The 18,179-nt window shown below is 43.8% G+C and overlaps 1 protein-coding gene across 4 annotated transcripts in view; it reads left to right on the top strand.

The window, feature by feature from the left end:
- Positions 1-18,179, top strand: part of CAMK1D (calcium/calmodulin dependent protein kinase ID) — a 416,310-nt gene that overhangs the window by 157,715 nt on the left and 240,416 nt on the right. For all 4 annotated transcript variants that reach the window (XM_007167402.2, XM_007167404.3, XM_007167403.2 and 1 more), the window contains one exon: positions 6,959-7,090. In XM_007167402.2, coding sequence (XP_007167464.1) covers positions 6,959-7,090 — 132 coding nt within the window. The remainder of the gene's footprint in view (positions 1-6,958; positions 7,091-18,179) is intronic.

Genomic DNA, 18,179 nt, shown 5'->3' with positions numbered 1-18,179 from the left:
CACGTCTCTACAAATGACCCAGTTTCGTTGCTTTTTATGGCTGAGTAATATTCCATTGTATATATGTACCACATCTTCTTTATCCACGCATCTGTCGATGGGCATTTAGGTTGCTTCCATGACCTGGCTATTGTAAATAGTGCTGCAGTGAACATTGGGGTGCATGTGTCTTTTTGAATTATGGTTTTCTCAGGGTATATGCCCAGTAGTGGGATTGCTGGGTCATATGGTAATTCTATTTTTAGTTTTTTAAGGAACCTCCATACTGTTCACCATAGTGGCTGTATCAATTTACATTCCCACCAACAGTGCAAGAGGGTTCCCTTTTCTCCACACCCTCTCCAGCATTTGTTGTTTGTAGATTTTCTGATGATGCCCATTCGAACTGGTGTGAGGTGATACCTCATTGTAGCTTTGATTTGCATTTCTCTAATAATTAGTGATGTTGAACAGCTTTTCATGTGCTTCTTGGCCATCTGTATGTCTTCTTTGGAGAAATGTCTCTTTAGGTCTTCTGTCTATTTTTGGATTGGGTTGTTTGTTTTTCTAATATTGAGCTGCATGAGCTGTTTATATATTTTGGAGATTGATCCTTTGTCCGTTGATTCGTTTGCAAATATTATCTCCCATTCTGAGGGTTGTCTTTTCGTCTTGTTTATAGTTTCCTTTGCTGTGCAAAAGCTTTTAAAAAGTTTCATTAGGTCCCATTTGTTTATTTTTGTTTTTCTTTCCATTACTCTAGGAGGTGGATCAAAAAAGATCTTGCTGTGATTTATGTCAAAGAATGTTCTTCCTATGTTTTCCTCTAAGAGTTTTATAGTGTCCGGTCTTACATTTAGGTCTTGATTCCATTTTGAGTTTATTTTTGTGTATGGTGTTAGGGAGTGTTCTAATTTCATTCTTTTACAAGTAGCTGTCCAGTTTTCCCAGCACCGCTTACTGAAGAGACTGTCTTTTCTCCATTGTATATCCTTGCCTCCTTTGTCATAGATTAGCTAACCATAGGTGTGTGGGTTTATTTCTGGGCTTTCTATCCTATTCCATTGATCTAGATTTCTATTTTTGTGCCAGTACCATATTGTCTTGATGACTGTAGCTTTGTAGTATAGTCTGAAGTCAGGGAGTCTGATTCCTCCAGCTCTATTTTTTTTCCCTCAAGACTGCTTTGGCTATTCGAGGTCTTTTGTGTCTCCATACAAATTTTAAGATTTTTTGTTCTAGTTCTATAAAAAATGCCATTGGTAAATTGATAGGGATTGCATTGAATCTGTAGATTGCTTTGGGTAGTATAGTCCTTTTCACAATATTGATTCTTCCAATCCAAGAACATGTTATATCTCTCCATCTGTTGGTATCATCTTTAATTTCTTCCATCAGTGTCTTATAGTTTTCTGCCTACAGGTCTTTTATCTCCTTAGGTAGGTTTATTCCTAGGTATTTTATTCCTTTTGTTGCAGTGGTAAGTGGGAGTCTTTCCTTAATTTCTCTTTCAGATTTTTCATCATTAGTGTATAGGAATGCAAGAAATTTCTGTGCATTAATTTTGTATCCTGAAACTTTACCAGATTCATTGATTAGCTCTAGTAGTTTTCTGGTGGCATCTTTAGGATTCTCTATGTATAGTATCATGTCATCTGCACAGAGTGACAGTTTTACTTCTTCTTTTCCAATTTGTATTCCTTTTATTTCTTTTTCTTCTCTGATTGCCATGGCTAGGACTTCCAAAACTATGTTGAATAATAGTGGTGAGAGTGGACATCCTTGTCTTGTTCCTGATCTTAGGGGAAATGCTTTCAGTTTTTCAACATTGAGGATGATGTTTGCTGTCGGTTTGTCATATACGGCCTTTATTATGAAGAGGTAGGTTCCCTCTATGCCCACTTTCTGGAGAGTTTTTATCATAAATGGGTGTTGAATTTTGTCAAAAGCTTTTTCTGCATCTATTGAGATGATCATATGGTTTTTATTCTCCAATTTGTTAATATGGTGTATCACATTGATTGATTTGCGTATATTGAAGAATCCTTGCATCCCTGGGATAAATCCCACTTGATCATGGTGTATGATCCTTTTAATGCATTGTTGGATTCTGTTTGCTAGTATTTTGTTGAGGATTTTTGCATCTATATTCATCAGTGATATTGGTCTGTAATTTTCTTTTTTTCTAGTATCTTTGTCTGGTTTTGGTATCAGGGTGATGGTGGCCTCATAGAATGAGTTTGGGAGTGATCCTTCTTCCACAATTTTTTGGAGGAGTTTGAGAAGGATGGGTGTTAGCTCTTCTCTAAATGTTTGATAGAATTCACCTGTGAAGCCATCTGGTCCTGGACTTTTGTTTGTTGGAAGATTTTTAATCACAGTTTCAATTTCATTACTTGTGATTGGTCTGTTCATATTTTCTATTTCTTCCTGGTTCAGTCTTGGAAGGTTATACCTTTCTAAGAATTTGTCCATTTCTTCCAGGTTATCCATTTTATTGGCATAGAGTTACTTGTAGTAGTCTCTTTGGATGCTTTGTATTTCTGCGGTGTCTGTTGTAACTTCTCCTTTTTCATTTCTAATTTTATTGATTTGAGTCCTCTTCCTCTTTTTCTTGATGAGTCTGGCTAATGGTTTATCAATTTTGTTTATCTTTTCAAAGAACCATCTTTTAGTTTTATTGATCTTTGCTATTGTTTTCTTTGTTTCTATTTCATTTATTTCTGCTCTGATCTTTATGATTTCTTTCCTTCTGCTAACTTTGGGTTTCGTTTGTTCTTCTTTCTCTAGTTCCTTCAGGTGTAAGGTTAGATTGTTTATTTGAGATTTTTCTTGTTTCTTGAGGTAGGCTTGTTTAGCTATAAACTACCCTCTTAGAACTGCTTTTGCTGCATCCCATAGGTTTTGGATCGTCATGTTTTCATTATCATTTGTCTCTAGGTATTTTTTGATTTCCTCTTTGATTTCTTCACTGATCTCTTGGTTATTTAGTAACGTATTGTTTAGCCTCCATGTGTTTGTGTTTTTTACGTTTTTTTCTCTGTAATTCATTTCTAATCTCATAGCATTGTGATCAGAAAAGATGCTTGGTATGATTTCAATTTTCTTAAATTTACTGAGGCTTGATTTGTGACTCAAGATGTGATGTACCTTGGAGAATGTTCTGTGCGCCCTTGAGAAGAAAGTGTAATCTGCTGTTTTTGGATGGAATGTCCTATAAATATCAATTAAATCTATCTGGTCTATTGTGTCATTTAAAGCTTCTGTTTCCTTATTTATTTTCATTTTGGATGATCTGTCCATTGGTGTAAGTGAGGTGTTAAAGTCCCCCACTAATAGTGTGTTACTGTCGATTTCCTCTTTTATAGCTTTTAGCAGTTGCCTTATGTATTGAGGTGCTCCTATGTTGGATGCATATATATTTATAATTGGTTTATCTTCTTCTTGGATTGATCCCTTGATCATTATATAGTGTCCTTCTTTGTCTCTTGTAACGTTCTTTATTTTAAAGTCTATTTTATCTGATATGAGTATTGCTACTCCAGCTTTCTTTAGATTTCCATTTTCATGGACTATCTTTTTCCGTCCCCTCATTTTCAGTCTGAATGTGTCCCTAGGTCTGAAGTTGGTGTCTTGTAGACAGCATATATATGTGTCTTGTTTTTGTATCTATTCAGCAAGCCTGTGTCTTTTGGTTGGAGCATTTAATCCATTCACATTTAAGGTAATTATCGATATGTATGTTCCTATGACCATTTTCTTAATTGTTTTGGGTTTGTTTTTGTAGGTCCTTTTCTTCTCTTGTGTTTCCCACTTAGAGAAGTTCCTTTAGCATTTGTTGTAGAGCTGGTGTGGTGGTGCTGAATTCTCTTAGCTTTTGCTTGTCTGTAAACCTTTTGATTTCTCCATCGAATCTGAATGAGATCCTTGCTGGGTAGAGTAATCTTGGTTGTAGGTTCTTCCCTTTCATCACTTTAAGTGTATCATGCCACTCCCTTCTGGCTTGTAGAGTTTCTGCTGAGAAATCAGCTATTAACCTTATGGGAGTTCCCTTGTATGTTGTTTGTCGTTTTTCCCTTGCTTCTTTCAATAATTTTTCTTTGTCTTTAATTTTTGCCAATTTGATTACTGTGTGTCTCGGCGTGTTTCTCCTTGGGTTTATCCTGTATGGGACTCTCTGCACTTCCTGGACTTGGGTGGCTATTTCCTTTCCCATGTTAGGGAAGTTTTCAACTATTATCTCTTCAAATATTTTCTCTGGTCATTTCTCTCTCTCTTCTCCTTCTGGAACCCCTATAATGCAGATGTTGTTGCGTTTAATGTTGTCCCAGAGGTCTCTTAGACTGTCTTCATTTCTTTTCATTCTTTATTCTGTTCCGCAGCAGTGAATTCCACCATTCTGTCTTCCAGGTCACTTATCCGTTCTTCTGCCTCAGTTATTCTGCTATTGAGTCCTTCTAGTGTACTTTTCATTTCAGTTATTGTGTTGTTCATCTCTGTTTGTTTGTTCTTTAATTCTTCTAGATATTTGTTAAACATTTCTTGCGTCTTCTCGATCTTTGCCTCCATTGTTTTTCCGAGGTCCTGGATCATCTTCACTATCATTATTCTGAATTCTTTTTCTGGAAGGTTTCCTGTCTCTCCTTCATTTAGTTGTTTTTCTGGGGTTTATCTTGTTCCTTCATCTCCTACATAGCCCTCTGCCTTTTCCTCTTGTGTATCTTTCTGTGAATGTGGTTTTTGTTCCACAGGCTGCAGGGTTGTACTTCTTCTTGCTTCTGGTGGATGAGAGGCTATCTGAGAGGCTTTTGCAAGTTTCCTGATGGGAGGGACTGGTGGTGGGTAGAGCTGGGTGTTGCTCTGGTGGGCAGAGCTCAGTAAAACTTTAATCTGCTTGACTGCTGATGGGTGGGGATGGGTTCCCTCCCTGTTGGTTGTTTGGCCTCAGGCGACCCAACACTAGAGCCTCCCCGGGCTCTTTGGTGGGGCTAATAGCAAGCTCTGGGAGGGCTCATGCCAAGGAGTACTTCCCAGAACTTCTGCTGCCAGTATCCTTGTCCTCATGGTGAGCCACAGCCACCCCCCCCCTCCCCCCCCCCCCCCGCCTCTTCAGGAGATCTTCCAACCCTATCAGGTAGATCTGGTTCAGTCTCCTATGCCGTCACTGCCCCTTCTCCTGGGTCCTGATGCACACACACTACTTTGTGTGTGCCCTCCAGGAGTGGAGTCTCTGTTTCCCCCAGTCCTGTCGAAGTCCTGCAATCAAATCCCGCTAACTTTCAGAGTCTGATTCTCTAGGAATTCCTCCTCCTGATGCTGGACCCCCATTTTGGGAAGCCTGACATGGGGCTCAGAACCTTCACTCCAGTGGGTGGACTTCTGTGGTACAAGTGTTCTCCAGTTTGTGCGTCACCCACCCAGCAGTTATGGGATTTGATTTTATTGTGATTACGCCCCTCCTACCGTCTCATAGCGGCTTCTCCTTTGTCTTTGGATGTGGGGTATCTTTTTTGGTGAGTTCCAGTGTCTTCCTGTCAATGATTGTTCAGCAGTTAGTTGTGATTCTGGTGTTCTTGCAAGAAGGAGTGAGAGCACGTCCTTCTACTCTGCCATCTTGGACGAATCTCCCCACTCTTTTTTAGATTCTGTTCCCATATAGGTCGTTACAGAGTATTGAGTAGAGTTCCCTGTGCCATACCATAGTTCTTATTATCTATTTTATATATAGTAGTGTGTGTATGTCGATCCCAAGCTCCCAATTTATCCCACCCCCCCCCCTTTTCCTCCTTGGTAACCGTAAGTTTGTTTCCTACATCTGTGACTCTGTGTTTTGTAAATACGTTCATTTGTATCATTTTTTTAAGATTCCACATATAAACGATATCATATGATATTTGTCTTTCTCTGTCTGACTTACTTCACTCAGTCTGGTAGTCTCTAGGTCTGCCCATATTTCTGCAATTGACAATATTTTGTTCTTTTTTTATGGCTGAGTAATATTCCATTGTATATATGTACCACATCTTCTTTATCCATTCCTCCGTTGCTTAGGCATCTCTTTAATGTTGGCTGAAGAACAAAGGCCCCGAGGGACCAATATTGGGATGACATTGGTCCTTCTAGTGGTTTTTTTTGATGTAGGAGAGTTTGTCTCTAGTCATAACTGTTTAGAAGCCATGTTTGGTGTGTCTCAGAGGAAATGAGTTGCTCCTGAAAGTGTAGGGATAGAGAATGACGCAGTGGTTTTCCGTGGCCTGCGTGCACAAAGCCCAGGTTACAGAGGTCTGCAGCGGGCAATGGAGGTGTCTGTTTTTGTTTGAGTTGTTAGGGAAGTTGTGCCCCAGTATGAGAGCAGCACCCAGGCATTGTCTGCTAGAAATAGACAAGGTGTCAGGTGGGGGGACAATGCAGCGTGTGGGGCTCGCAGACCACCCCTCTGAAGAAATGTAATCTCTGGCCCTGAATGTTCTGGTTACATTTTCAGTTTGGTGATGTGGCCTCACAGAGTTAGATTTCTATTTTCAGGCAGGAAGTTCTCCCCACTCAGGGCATCATGTTTGTTTTTATTTGTTTGGTTGAAAAAAGAAACAACCTGCTCACTGCAGCCCTGCACGGCCCTACAAATTAATTAACCTGTGTCAATACCATGCGTCCCACACGTTAATTACACCCTTACCTATCTGTGAGAATTAATTACGGCTTTGCCAAGTGCTCTGAGATTTTCTTGGGAATGAAAGGGCCTGGAAGGAATCTAGACATTTCAGTGTTATCCTCTCGTCTGCTTGGGGGTGTGGGTGCTGACAGCTTCAGATGGACCTGATCTTTCCCGCAGGAACCTTTCTGGAGCTTTTCACAGTAATGCCGGGAATTGTTCTTCTTGTTATTACTCAGATTTTGGTAGTGGGATCAGAGGAGCTGTCGGGAGTGCCCAGATCTCCTGAATCTAAAGCCGCTTCTTTTTCTCCCTCTTTGTTCACAGCGGGGCATTTTCTGAAGTGGTCCTAGCTGAAGAGAAGGCAACTGGAAAACTCTTTGCGGTGAAGTGTATCCCCAAGAAGGCACTGAAGGGCAAAGAAAGCAGCATAGAGAATGAGATTGCGGTCCTGAGAAAGTAAGTGCCAGGAGGGACGGCCTCCTTCCCCCACCGCCCAGTGGATGGTGCTCCGGGATGGTTGGGCCTCTGACCCGCGGGAGGGAGGAGGCTGCCGGGAGCTGGCTGCCCAGTGGTTGGAGAGCGTGACCAGGATGCTGGCCCGCAGTGAGGGGTGGGCTTGTTAACCCTGGCTGCCTTTCACGTAGGGCGTCCAGAGCACTTTCCAGATTATATAGCATTTCCTAATGTCTGTGCCAGTCATTTGAGGTTGTTATTCTCTCCAAAGAACATGGCAGTCAGATGGACTCGGTTTTGAACCGAGACCCCGCCACTCCCTGCAGCTGGGTGACCTTGGGCTGGTTCCTGAGCTCTGAGCCTCCTCCATAAACTGGAGTTAACTGTATCCTCCCAGGTGTCCTCAGGATTAAGTGAGATGGTGCTTAGCAAGTGTTTGTTCAGCACCTGCTGCATAGTAAGTGCTCAGTGAAAGGGTAGCTGCCACTGCCCCCAGTTACTATTATTGTTTTCTTGTTGTTGTGGCTTTATTTTATAAGAAGGAGGTGAAGCTCAGACATGGAAGTCACTTGTCCATCGCCTTGCAGCTCAGATGTGGCACAGCCAGGGAGGTAACCACCCCCCCGCCCCCCGCAGTGTGATTTCCAGTCTTTGGTGGGTCTCCTGCTCTCTGCCACACACCTGGCACCCGGCACCCAGCAAGTGCCAGAGCTCACTGGTTACCTGCTTCACCTCTTCACTTAGTTTGATTCTGCTCCCCATGTAATAGAACCTGGATAGGGTTCCTGGACCCAATTCCAAGGTGTGTGGCTCAGGGTTTTCCCACACCAGCAAACAATTCTTTATTGCCAGCAGGGTGTCCGAGAGTTCAACTCAGTCCTGACACTGTCTACCCGGGGACAGAATCAGATCCCACAGGTGAAGGGCTCAGTCCCATGAGACTGCCCCCCACTTCAGGCTCCAGTCTCAAGCTTGGGTTGTTACCTGTACTTCTGACCAACTGGTTATAAGTCCGAGGTTCCCAGGACCCTCTCCTGGGGTTCGATCAATTTGCTAGAACGGCTCACAGAACTCAGGAAAACCCCTTTACTCACTAGATTACCGAATTATTCTGAAAGGATATTAAAGGATGCGAACCAACAGCTAGATGGAAGAGATACACAGGGCAGGGTCCTGAACAAAGGATCTTCTGTCCTCTTGGAGCGTGGGGCAGCACGGTGGCATGCAGAAGCGTTCTGGTTCTCCAATGTGGAAGCTCTCCAAAAAGGGACAAAAACTTGTCCTTTGGGGTTTTTATGGAGGCTTCATTATATAGTCGTGATTGATAAAAATCATTGGCCATTGGTGATCGGTTCAACCTCCAGCCCCTCTCCCCTCCCCAGAAATCAGGGGGATGGAACCCAACCCTCTAGTCACGTGGTTGGTTCTCCTGGCAACCAGCCCCCATCCTTAGGTGCTTCTAAAAGTCACCTCATTCACGTAACAAAGAAACTTCTGTCTCTCTCAACACTTAGGAAACTCCAAGGGTTTTGGGAGCCGTGAGTCAGGAACCGTGGACAAGACCAAATATATATATGAGAAATATATTTTGGTCATCTCAGTGACCAAATATATATTTCTTATGAATCGCAGTATCGCAGAATCAAATCAAAATCACGCCTCCAGCCCAGTGGTGCACAGAGAACCATTCTGATGTGGCTGGATCCACCCAAAAGATGGCCTCCCATTAGCGTGGTGTCCGGGCTGTTCCCCATGTCCGCATGATCAAGCCGTTCTTCCCCCGTGTCTCACAAGGTTTGGGGGAACAAACCTTTATAAGGGACCTGCTTTTGCGTGATTGGAGTGTATCTGAGCATTGTGCTGTGAAGTTTTTAAGCTCTCCTATTAGTAAAAGATGTTAGAAATATCCTTGACATTTTGGGGGTTTGGAATCAGCACAAAGTAAGAATCAGATAAGCAAAGAGAAATGGGAACAAGCCTTACAGGGTCTCAAAACAAGATGTCACACCGTCTGCATTCTTCCTGAGTAAGCCACCTCTCCCACTTCTGTGTCTTGGGGACCAACAGTGCCCTCTGAACGGTGCTTTGTTGCCGTCAATACAAACCCAGCGCCACTGAGGTGGTCCGGATCTTCCTGTTCTGCAGCATATGTGATGTGTGTTCTAGAACAAATGGGTCTCGATGGCTTTTTAGTACAGGGGTTTTCTGTTATTTGTTTGTTTGGTTTCTAGGTTGTCTCTTAGGGACCTGAAGAGTTTCAGGTTGTCCTGTGAGGACTGCATGAAATGATTCTGTGGCAGAGAATTTGGGAAAACAAATTACTCCAAGTACATTAGCATCAAGCAGGAAAACAGTATGTTAATGAAACATTTATTTAAATTGTTCATTTTCCAGTATGAAATCAGCACTCAAGAGAAGAGGATATTGGTTGTGTATTAAGTTGTAGCCACATTGCAGATATTTGGCATTTGAGATGGAATTCTGGGTGGGCTCGGAGCTTCCCAGAGGGCCTGCCTTGGGGCACAGGGGCTGCTGGATGCTGAGTCAAGGATGGTGCCTTTATTTTCATGTGTCTCCCTTATGGGCTTAGAAGCCACAAAGCCGGGCAAGTCAGTTTTAGTCTCAGTGTTATCTTGCATCTACATGGGCAAGGGCAGCAGTGTAGACTTCATAAGCCACTCTTCGTTCATGCCTTGGTCCCTCTGCTTTAAGTAGTGTCTCCACCCTGTGCCTCATTCAGATAATACACACGTTCAGCAAGAGGGCATTTAAAAGCAAGGGAGGGGACTTCCCAGGCGGTCCAGTGGTTAAGACTCCACGCTCCCAATGCATGAGACATGGGTTCAATCCCTGGTGGGGGAACTAAGATCCCGCATGCTGCGCGGTGTGGCCAATTAAAACAAATTAAAAAATAAATATATCAACTACACTTCAATAAAAAATAAAAATAAATATTAAGAAAAAATAAAAGCAAGGGAGGACCAGGGATTGGGAATCACTTATTTTGATAGTTCTCATTCTCTGCTGTTGGGGTGCCTTGAAGTGTGACCCTTTTTTCAGGAATGGAAAACAAAGAAATGATTTCTCGGGGGATAAAAGGTGCTGTATCTCCTGTACTGATTTATTGTTTCAGTCCCCTGCAGACGATTTATAAGTGGAGTAGGAAGCCGTTGCACGTCGTAAGCAGCCGAAAGCAAAGTATATGAGTTGTAAAGAAGATAGTTTTGAAACTGCCGTTAGAAGCCACCGTTGAAGCATTCATTCATTTCACTGATGTTTAGTAAATTCCTATGCATCAGTTGGAACCGAGGTTGAAAAGACAAGATACAATCCTTGCCCTCCAGGAGCTAAATAAGTGCAATAACGTCGTAGATACTGTGTGAGAGGTCTGACCAGGGGCTCAAGAGTAGGGCTGCCCGGTTTTCCCTTTGGGGTGGGATGTGAGGGTAGGCTTCTTGGAGGAGGTGGGTCCAGATAAGGAATATATTTTGCTGAGGGCAGAAAGGCAGGGGGATATTCCAACCAGGAGGAGCAGTGCAAACAGAGGAAAGGAGATGGGGAGGCAGGCTGGTGTGCTGGGAACTCCACATAGCTCACTGGACCAGGTGGAGGGTTCAAGGCGAGGTGTGGGAGACCCGAGGTTGGGAAGGCTCGATCGTGGGGGGCTGTATAGCCCGCTTTATCCTCTAGACAGTGGGGAGCCTTGAAGTGTTTTAATGGAAGGAGCAATGTGATCAGGATTGTTTCATAAAGATATTGTTGCTGAACTTGGAAGGATAGATTGGGGGGCGGGCAAGACTCACTCTAGGGGGAGCAGTTAGGCAGCCATTGGAGGCGTCGGGGAAGCAATGCATTGAAACAGGAGGTGTGTGTTGGGATGCAAGAGGCAAAATGGAATCTCCAGGACTTAGGGATTCAGGAAGAATGGGGGAAGGATTGAGGGAAGAGTGGATTCTAGGATAACTATCAGGTTTCTGATTGGACACCTGGGTGGATAACGACCCCATTAGCTGAGATCAGAAATCCAGGAGCTGGAGAGCAGGTGATGAGTTCTGATTCAGACATGCTGGTTTTGGGAATGGCTGGGTGGAGATGACCAGTTGACGATGGAGGTCTGGAGCTCAGCTGTGATCTGGGCTTGCTGGATGTTAAAGTTTTCTGAAAACACATATTAAAAAAGCCTTTGGTACTTTCCGTAACTAAATCATTGTAGATAGGGTCCCAGAGAGGCCTGCATTATTCCAAATTCTGTCATATACCCTGGTCGTTTGTATATTTCCAGGCTATTTTTCATCCAGGGAGGTCCATCTGGGAGACGGCTTGCCCTCCTACGTGTTGAGTTTATTGCAGGGTGAGAGATTTATGTATTTCATTGGATTTAAGTAATGTAGCTAATATATCCTTAAGGATGCCTTTATTCTTGCTCTGAAAATAGTTCCAAAATGAATCTCCTACTTGAAAGTGGATATTAAACCAAGCTCAGAGGGAATAAAAAAGAGGCTGGCTTCATGGTAGACAGTTGCTGTGTAGCAGAGAGAGATGCTGTCTGACTGGCCGGGGGCGGGGTCTGTGTGGCTCAGCACCAGCTTCCCCTGGTGGAATGGTTAGCTCAGGTCCCATGAAGGGAGTGTTCTCTGCATCATGGAATATCACATCATCAGTGTTACATTCCCTGCCCTGGATTATAGAGTTTTTCGTTTCTGTCGTATTATTTACTTAGAGGGCAGGCACTACCCAAATCTGATTTCAAGGCAACACATAAAGCATTTTTGGAGAAGTAGAAAGGCAGATATGTAAACAGTCTGTATTGAAATGGGGGGATGAAGGGGATGCATAAAGCTGGAAAACAGGAGATGGGAGAAACAAGACAGATGTATTTAGAGTGGCCCTTTTCCTGATAGTTGGGGTAACCAAGGCTCAGGCTGGTTACAGAGTTACTGTGCTTATGAAACATGGCACCAGGATTCCGCGTGCTGCTCTAATGGTTACCTTGTCGGCTACAGAGATGATCTTCCCTGGGGGAGGAGCCTGGGTAGCGATTGCTTTTATTTTTATTTATTTATTTATTTATTTATTTAAATGAAACTCTCTAGGAGTTAAGCCAGCATTTTATTTATTTATTTATTTATGGCTGTGTTGGGTCTTCGTTTCTGTGCGAGGGCTTTCTCCAGTTGCGGCAAGCGGGGGCCACTCTTCATCGCGGTGCGCGGGCCTTTGACCGTCGCGGCCTCTCTTGTTGCGGGGCACAGGCTCCAGACACGCAGGCTCAGTAGTTGTGGCTCACGGGCCCAGTTGCTCCGCGGCATATGGGATCCTCCCGGACCAGGGCGCGAACCCGCGTCCCCTGCATTGGCAGGCAGATTCTCAACCACTGCGCCACCAGGGAAGCCCCGCGATTGTTTTTAAATTGCATGTTCTCCATCTTGAATACACCGAGGAGTCTCAGCTGACGGTCTCTGCCTTTTTCTCTCTAAATCAGTGGTTTTCAACCCTGGTGGCACATTAAGATCACCTGGGAAGCTTTCCCGACCAGCCCGACGCCCAGGCTCCATCCTAGACCAGTTGAGTTAGAATTGGAGGTTATGGTGGCCATTGGGAAATTTTGAAAAGCACCCCCTCTCCATCCCGGAATTCTTACATGCATTCAAGTCAGTGTTGAGAACAGCTGCTCTAGGGCCCTGGCCTCATGGTCTCACCTCCCACGGGGGTAAAGATGCTCTTCACGTGTCCAGGAGTAGGGAGAGATGTGTACACACGTGCACGTGCACACACACACGCACACACACACACACACCAGACGACGTTTCCTTTAGGTGAGAGGGTTCATTTAGAGGAGGAAACTCAAATGTGGTCCCTTTTGAAGAGCTGGGTTTTATACTAAGAGAGGGGAATTGACTTGACCCCGTCCTTCCATCAGTGGGGAGTGGGCACCAGCCACTGGCCGGGTTCAAGAGCGCGAACCTGGCTCTTTGAGGGCGGCAGGGGAAGTAGGGGCAGTGATGGCCATTCCCGGCCTGGAGAGGCTGGCGTAGGGGTTGGTCAAGTCAGCAGGACTCAGTGACAAGGCCACTCTCCGAAGGGGGTCAGGGCTGCTGAAGGCAGCAGACGCCAAAGCCCAGGATCCGCTAAAGCCAAGGTCAGGATGGATCTCGGGCAGGGTGGTGGGGCTGGGTCTTCTGGGGGGAGCGTGAGTCAGCACCTCAACCAGGCGAGAGCCGGGCTCCGGAGGCCTGGGCACCTCTTACAGTAGCTTGATTCCCTGGTTATCCTGGACCAGACATGTTTCTCTCGTACAGATTAACTAGAGGGAAGGCAGGCAGCTTGAGCCCCCAAAGGAGAGGACAGCTGGTTTTGAATTAAGTATTAGCCTTCAGAGAAAGGCTTTTCTGTAAATTAACGCATTTAAATCTGGCTTGCTTCTGCTCCTGCAGCTTTGTTCTGATGGCAGCCTGGCCCATTTGCTTCTTTAAATCACTGCCAAGTGTCAGTTTATTGTGTGTGTGAGAGGAACAGACGCTGCAATAGAAATTCATCGATTCAGGGCGAACAAAACCACTTTTCCAATGACTGAAAATGGCCAAGCTGGTAAAGCTGATACTTGAGTTTCTCAGGCACCAATACAGCTTTTTAAGATCTGATCTGCCTAGAAGATGGTGTTCCAACATGGAGAGACCTCTCCTTTGGAAGGGTAGTGTCGGGATTAAGGACACAGGCAGGAAGTGAGAAAAGGAATGGCTGGAGGCCATGTGATAACAAATAGGGAGGCAGGTCTATCTGTTATGATCCTAGAACCCTTCGCTACCCTGGAAAACCCTTGCTGAAAGTTCCCTTAATTTTGGAAAAAATGTGCAGTTCGAGCAAAACAGGTTGAGGGATGCGGTTAAGTTATTGGGTGGCAGTTATTGTGCTGTGTGTGTGATTAAAGTCACAGTCTTGTCAAGCTTGGAGCATGCACGGGTGGGTGTATCTGCCAAAGGACCCTAGTCCTGTTGGAAAATTGACACAGCCCATCCTGGACCTGTTCACGCCAGGCTCAGTGAAAGCAGCAGACATACGCACGAGCTGACGCTCGTCCCTCTGGCCCTACCAGAGATTTGACCTTGGAATCTTGCTGAATTTGGTGGAGTTTCTCCTCTTTTGCTCTATACCTCGGCCTCTGCATTTCTTGGAGCCCCGTGGATCTGACTGTAAACTCCGCTTTGTTCAGACCACTATTTGCTGGTCATTGTTTACTTCATCCTAACAGTGGGCATGTGTATAAGAAATAAAATTGGTCTCATGCCAATGTGACTTTACAGCCAAAAGAGGATACATTTGATGCTTCTAAGTGGCTTTCCCATGGTGCTTTGTCCGTAGCAGATAATCCAGGAACATTTTAAAAATTTGATTTGAGATCCAGAATCAATGCATGTTTATGAGTTTTTATCAATTTCTTGGGCATTGCTTACAGAATGCTATGAATGGGAGGAAAAGAGAATTGGTGGTATCCCTTAGTACAAATATTCAAACTAGTTTGACCAGGCATGTTGGCTTATCTTTCCAGTGACCATGAACCTCTGGGGCCGCTCCCTGCCTGCGGTTTCTGCTTCCCAAGTATCATGTGAAGTGTGGCTCTCATGATCAGACAGACTCCCTTTCTTCATGCCTTGTTCCAGTAACACTATGCAACTGAGATTTTAAATGCATGTCTGATGTTGACCCTCCCCACCTTAATTCTGGGAAGTCACCTGCTTGATGGAATCCAAGCTCCTTTGTAAACAGGCCCTCCCCTCCACTTCGCAGTCTTGCTGTGTAGCGTTCACCTCCCCACCCCCCAAGTTCAATTTCATTCCTCCAAAAGGAACAGATGATTCCTGCACAGATGCTTCAGGCCTCTGCCTCTCCTTCCCTCCCCTTCCTGCTACAGAAGGCTAAGCCTCAGTTTGAGACACCCCCTCCTTCAGGACTCCCCCCTCCATCGTCCCTGCTGGGGTGGGCCCTTCCCTCTGAGACCCCACGGCACCGCGCTTACCTCTATCCCTCCTGACTCTGTGAGGTCCGCTTCCTGTGGATTTCCTGAGTCCAGCCCTGAACTAAAGGCATGATGGGGAGCATGGAGGGGAGGAGTGGGTGGAGGGGATTCAGGTGATAATACGGAGTTAGAAACGCTGGGCTCGGGTGCTGACTCAGTAGCGATTAGGGCAAGGAAGAAATCTCTGCTGACTTCTAGTGGGCTTTTGTGACCCAGTGCACACGGGTCCATCAGCCAATGGTGGGGGCAGGGAGCATCCTGGAAGACGAGGCAGAGGAGAAGATGATTCTCCTGTAGCAACAAAGCCGACTTCATCCAGTCTGGCTGTTCCTACCACCTTTAATGCTATATATATTACTCTGTAGATATTTAGAGTAGTTGAAGAAACATTGTGTTTTATCACACTTTTAGAAACAGTGTTAGTTATTTGCACACTTATTTCCGTTTGCTAGCTCCCTGTCAGCTAATCTGGTTCTGTGTTTGGGGAGTTCAGCCCTTGTGTGGATTAGTTGGTGGTTTAAATTCCTCTAATAATATATCTTGGCAAATGTTTTCTCCCTTCTTCAGTAAACTTAGTTAGCTAATGATTTATATAAATTTTATTTAAGTGATTCCAACAGATGTGTGTGAGTTGATATCTGTATCTGTATATATCTCTCTATGTGTATGTGAATATATATGTATATATATGTGTGTGTGTGTATGTATATATACATATATTTCTTGTCTGATATTTCAAAAAAATCAGAATAGCTTATATTGGAGGGTCTTTCACAGCATGCAAGATTAAGTACAAGGAGTCCTGGGATAGACCAGGATGGCAAATACAGAAAAAGAAATAAATATACCCCAAAGGTTCACTGTTTCTTTTCTGTTAAACTTTAGGTTGTGTCAGTTCTATTTTCTACATGGTTTTAGCATTGTTTATATTGGTAGATAAATGATTTCAGTGAAGTTTTATTTATGACTCATTATCTAGTTTAAACTCTATAAAATTTGGTGAATAGATTTTATTTTACATATTTGAAGTCCAGGGTTATCCTTGGGTGGTTTAAAAACTTACCATTTTAAAGCTGTATCACTGACTTTTGTCCTCAAAGTCAGCTTAAAAATTGAGGTCAGAGTCTTAGGTGATTGGTCTGAAGTTTTTAGGAAATATACAGTGAAAGAAATCATTTCTAAAATAGTGATATATATGGAATTTGGTAAATGGGATTTAATATGCATTTTTTTAGCCATTTACATTTTTCTTTTATAAATATTTAAAAAATAGAGTTGACTATATGATTCAGATATGAGGTAGGTATCATTGGGGAATCCAAACACAGGCAAGGATATTTGTAAACAAATACAGTGGTGTGATGGATGTGGTGTTTTCGTTCTTGTTGAAGGCTACAGAACTGATGTGCTAAATGCATACATTTATATTTGTGTATATGTGCATAAATGTGAACACATGCACATATATGTAGACACATATGTACAGACTCATATGTATATACACATTTTAAAATACATTTCAGTTTTTTTATATCTTTCCACTGAAGAGCAAAAAATTCTTTTTGCTTAATTTAGTCAATATACCCTCAAGGCTGTCAAAAATCTGCTGTCTGGGTGCCTAAATAAGATCATAAGGCATATGAAAAGCCTTTTTAAATTATGTTGAAATGTTTCAGTGTTAGGGATTATGTAAATGTTACGCATTACCACTCTCATCATGCTATTGTAAGAGCTCAGAATATGTTGGCAGAAGAGGTAAGAGCAGAAATTGTATCCATTTTGTGGAAGGAGAAACTGAGGTGCAGAGGGTGTAATTTTGGTGAGTGATGGAGCTGGGGAGACAGCAGAGAGAGTCTCACTTATGGAGCTGTTCCCCATCTTTTAGGGTCCACAGCCTGCCCTTCTGTTAGGAAACTGCTATGGGAACTTTGTTCAATCTAGAAACAGCTGATAGGAATCAGAAGTCTTACGACTCCCGGAAATTCCCTGGCGGTCCAGTGGTTAGGGCCCTATGCTTTCAGTGCCGAGGGCCCGGGTTCGATCCCTGGTCGGAGAACTAGGATCCAACAAGCCACGTAGCCAAAAAAAAAAAAAAAAAGTCTCATGACTCCCAACAAATAGTAAGAAATAGACGGCAATAGATTTCAGTAGATAATAGATGTCAATAGATGCTAAATAGATTAATTGAAATAGATGTCAATTAAATTAATAGACTGATAACTCTAAAACCAGAACCTGAAAGTTAGAGCCATTTATATCTACCCTTTGAGATTTTAAATATACATATTCTCACTTTGTCATAATTTAGAAACTAGCTGGGACTTCTAGGAGCCTTGTTTTGTGTAATCCTCACAGTAAACCTCTTAAGTGTCTATTATTATTCACATTTTACAGTTGAGGAGCTGGGACTTAAATAAGAAATTTCTGGAGACCACGTAAGTAGATAGAGCAGGAAGTCAGACCCGGGTCTGTCTGTCTTTTCCATCATGATTTGATCCGTCTGGTGTTTCCATGTTGTTTAAGACAGGGCCACATACTCTTGATGTAGACAGCAGCCCACTGCCTGGGGGTGCTCATTAATAGTGAAGGAAAATAATCTCTGTCTATCTTATCCTGCTATCAGAGGGGCAACGTAAAATATTGGTGAAGACCTGAGAACCTGCCTGCCCAAGTTTTCATCTGACTACACCACTTAGAAGCTGTGTGACCTTGGGCAAATGATTTCAACTCTTTGCCTCCATCATCAGGAAAATGGGGGGAATTTCCCGGCCGTCCATTGGTTAGGACTCGGCGCTTTCACTGCTGGGGAGGGGCGGGGGGGCCCGGGTTCGATCCCTGGTTGGAGAACTAAGATCCCACAAGCCGCGCCATGCGGCCGGAAGAAAAATCAGGAAAATGGGGATATTATTGGTACTTACCTCACATATTTCTTGTAGGGATTAAAGAGCCGATGCATGCAAAGCACTTAGAACAGTGCCTGGCATGTTATGTGAGCTCTCCAAATGTTTGCTATTTATTTATTACTATGTGTACGGGGGACATCTTGCTAGACAGCGGGAACGGGGAGGAGGTGCCTTCCTG

This window comes from Balaenoptera acutorostrata, chromosome 3 (genome assembly GCF_949987535.1).
Source record: "Balaenoptera acutorostrata chromosome 3, mBalAcu1.1, whole genome shotgun sequence".
NCBI classification, from domain to species: Eukaryota; Metazoa; Chordata; class Mammalia; order Artiodactyla; family Balaenopteridae; genus Balaenoptera; species Balaenoptera acutorostrata.
The sequence above is the reverse complement of the archived record's forward strand: the minus strand, read 5'-3'. Positions and strand labels throughout refer to the sequence as shown.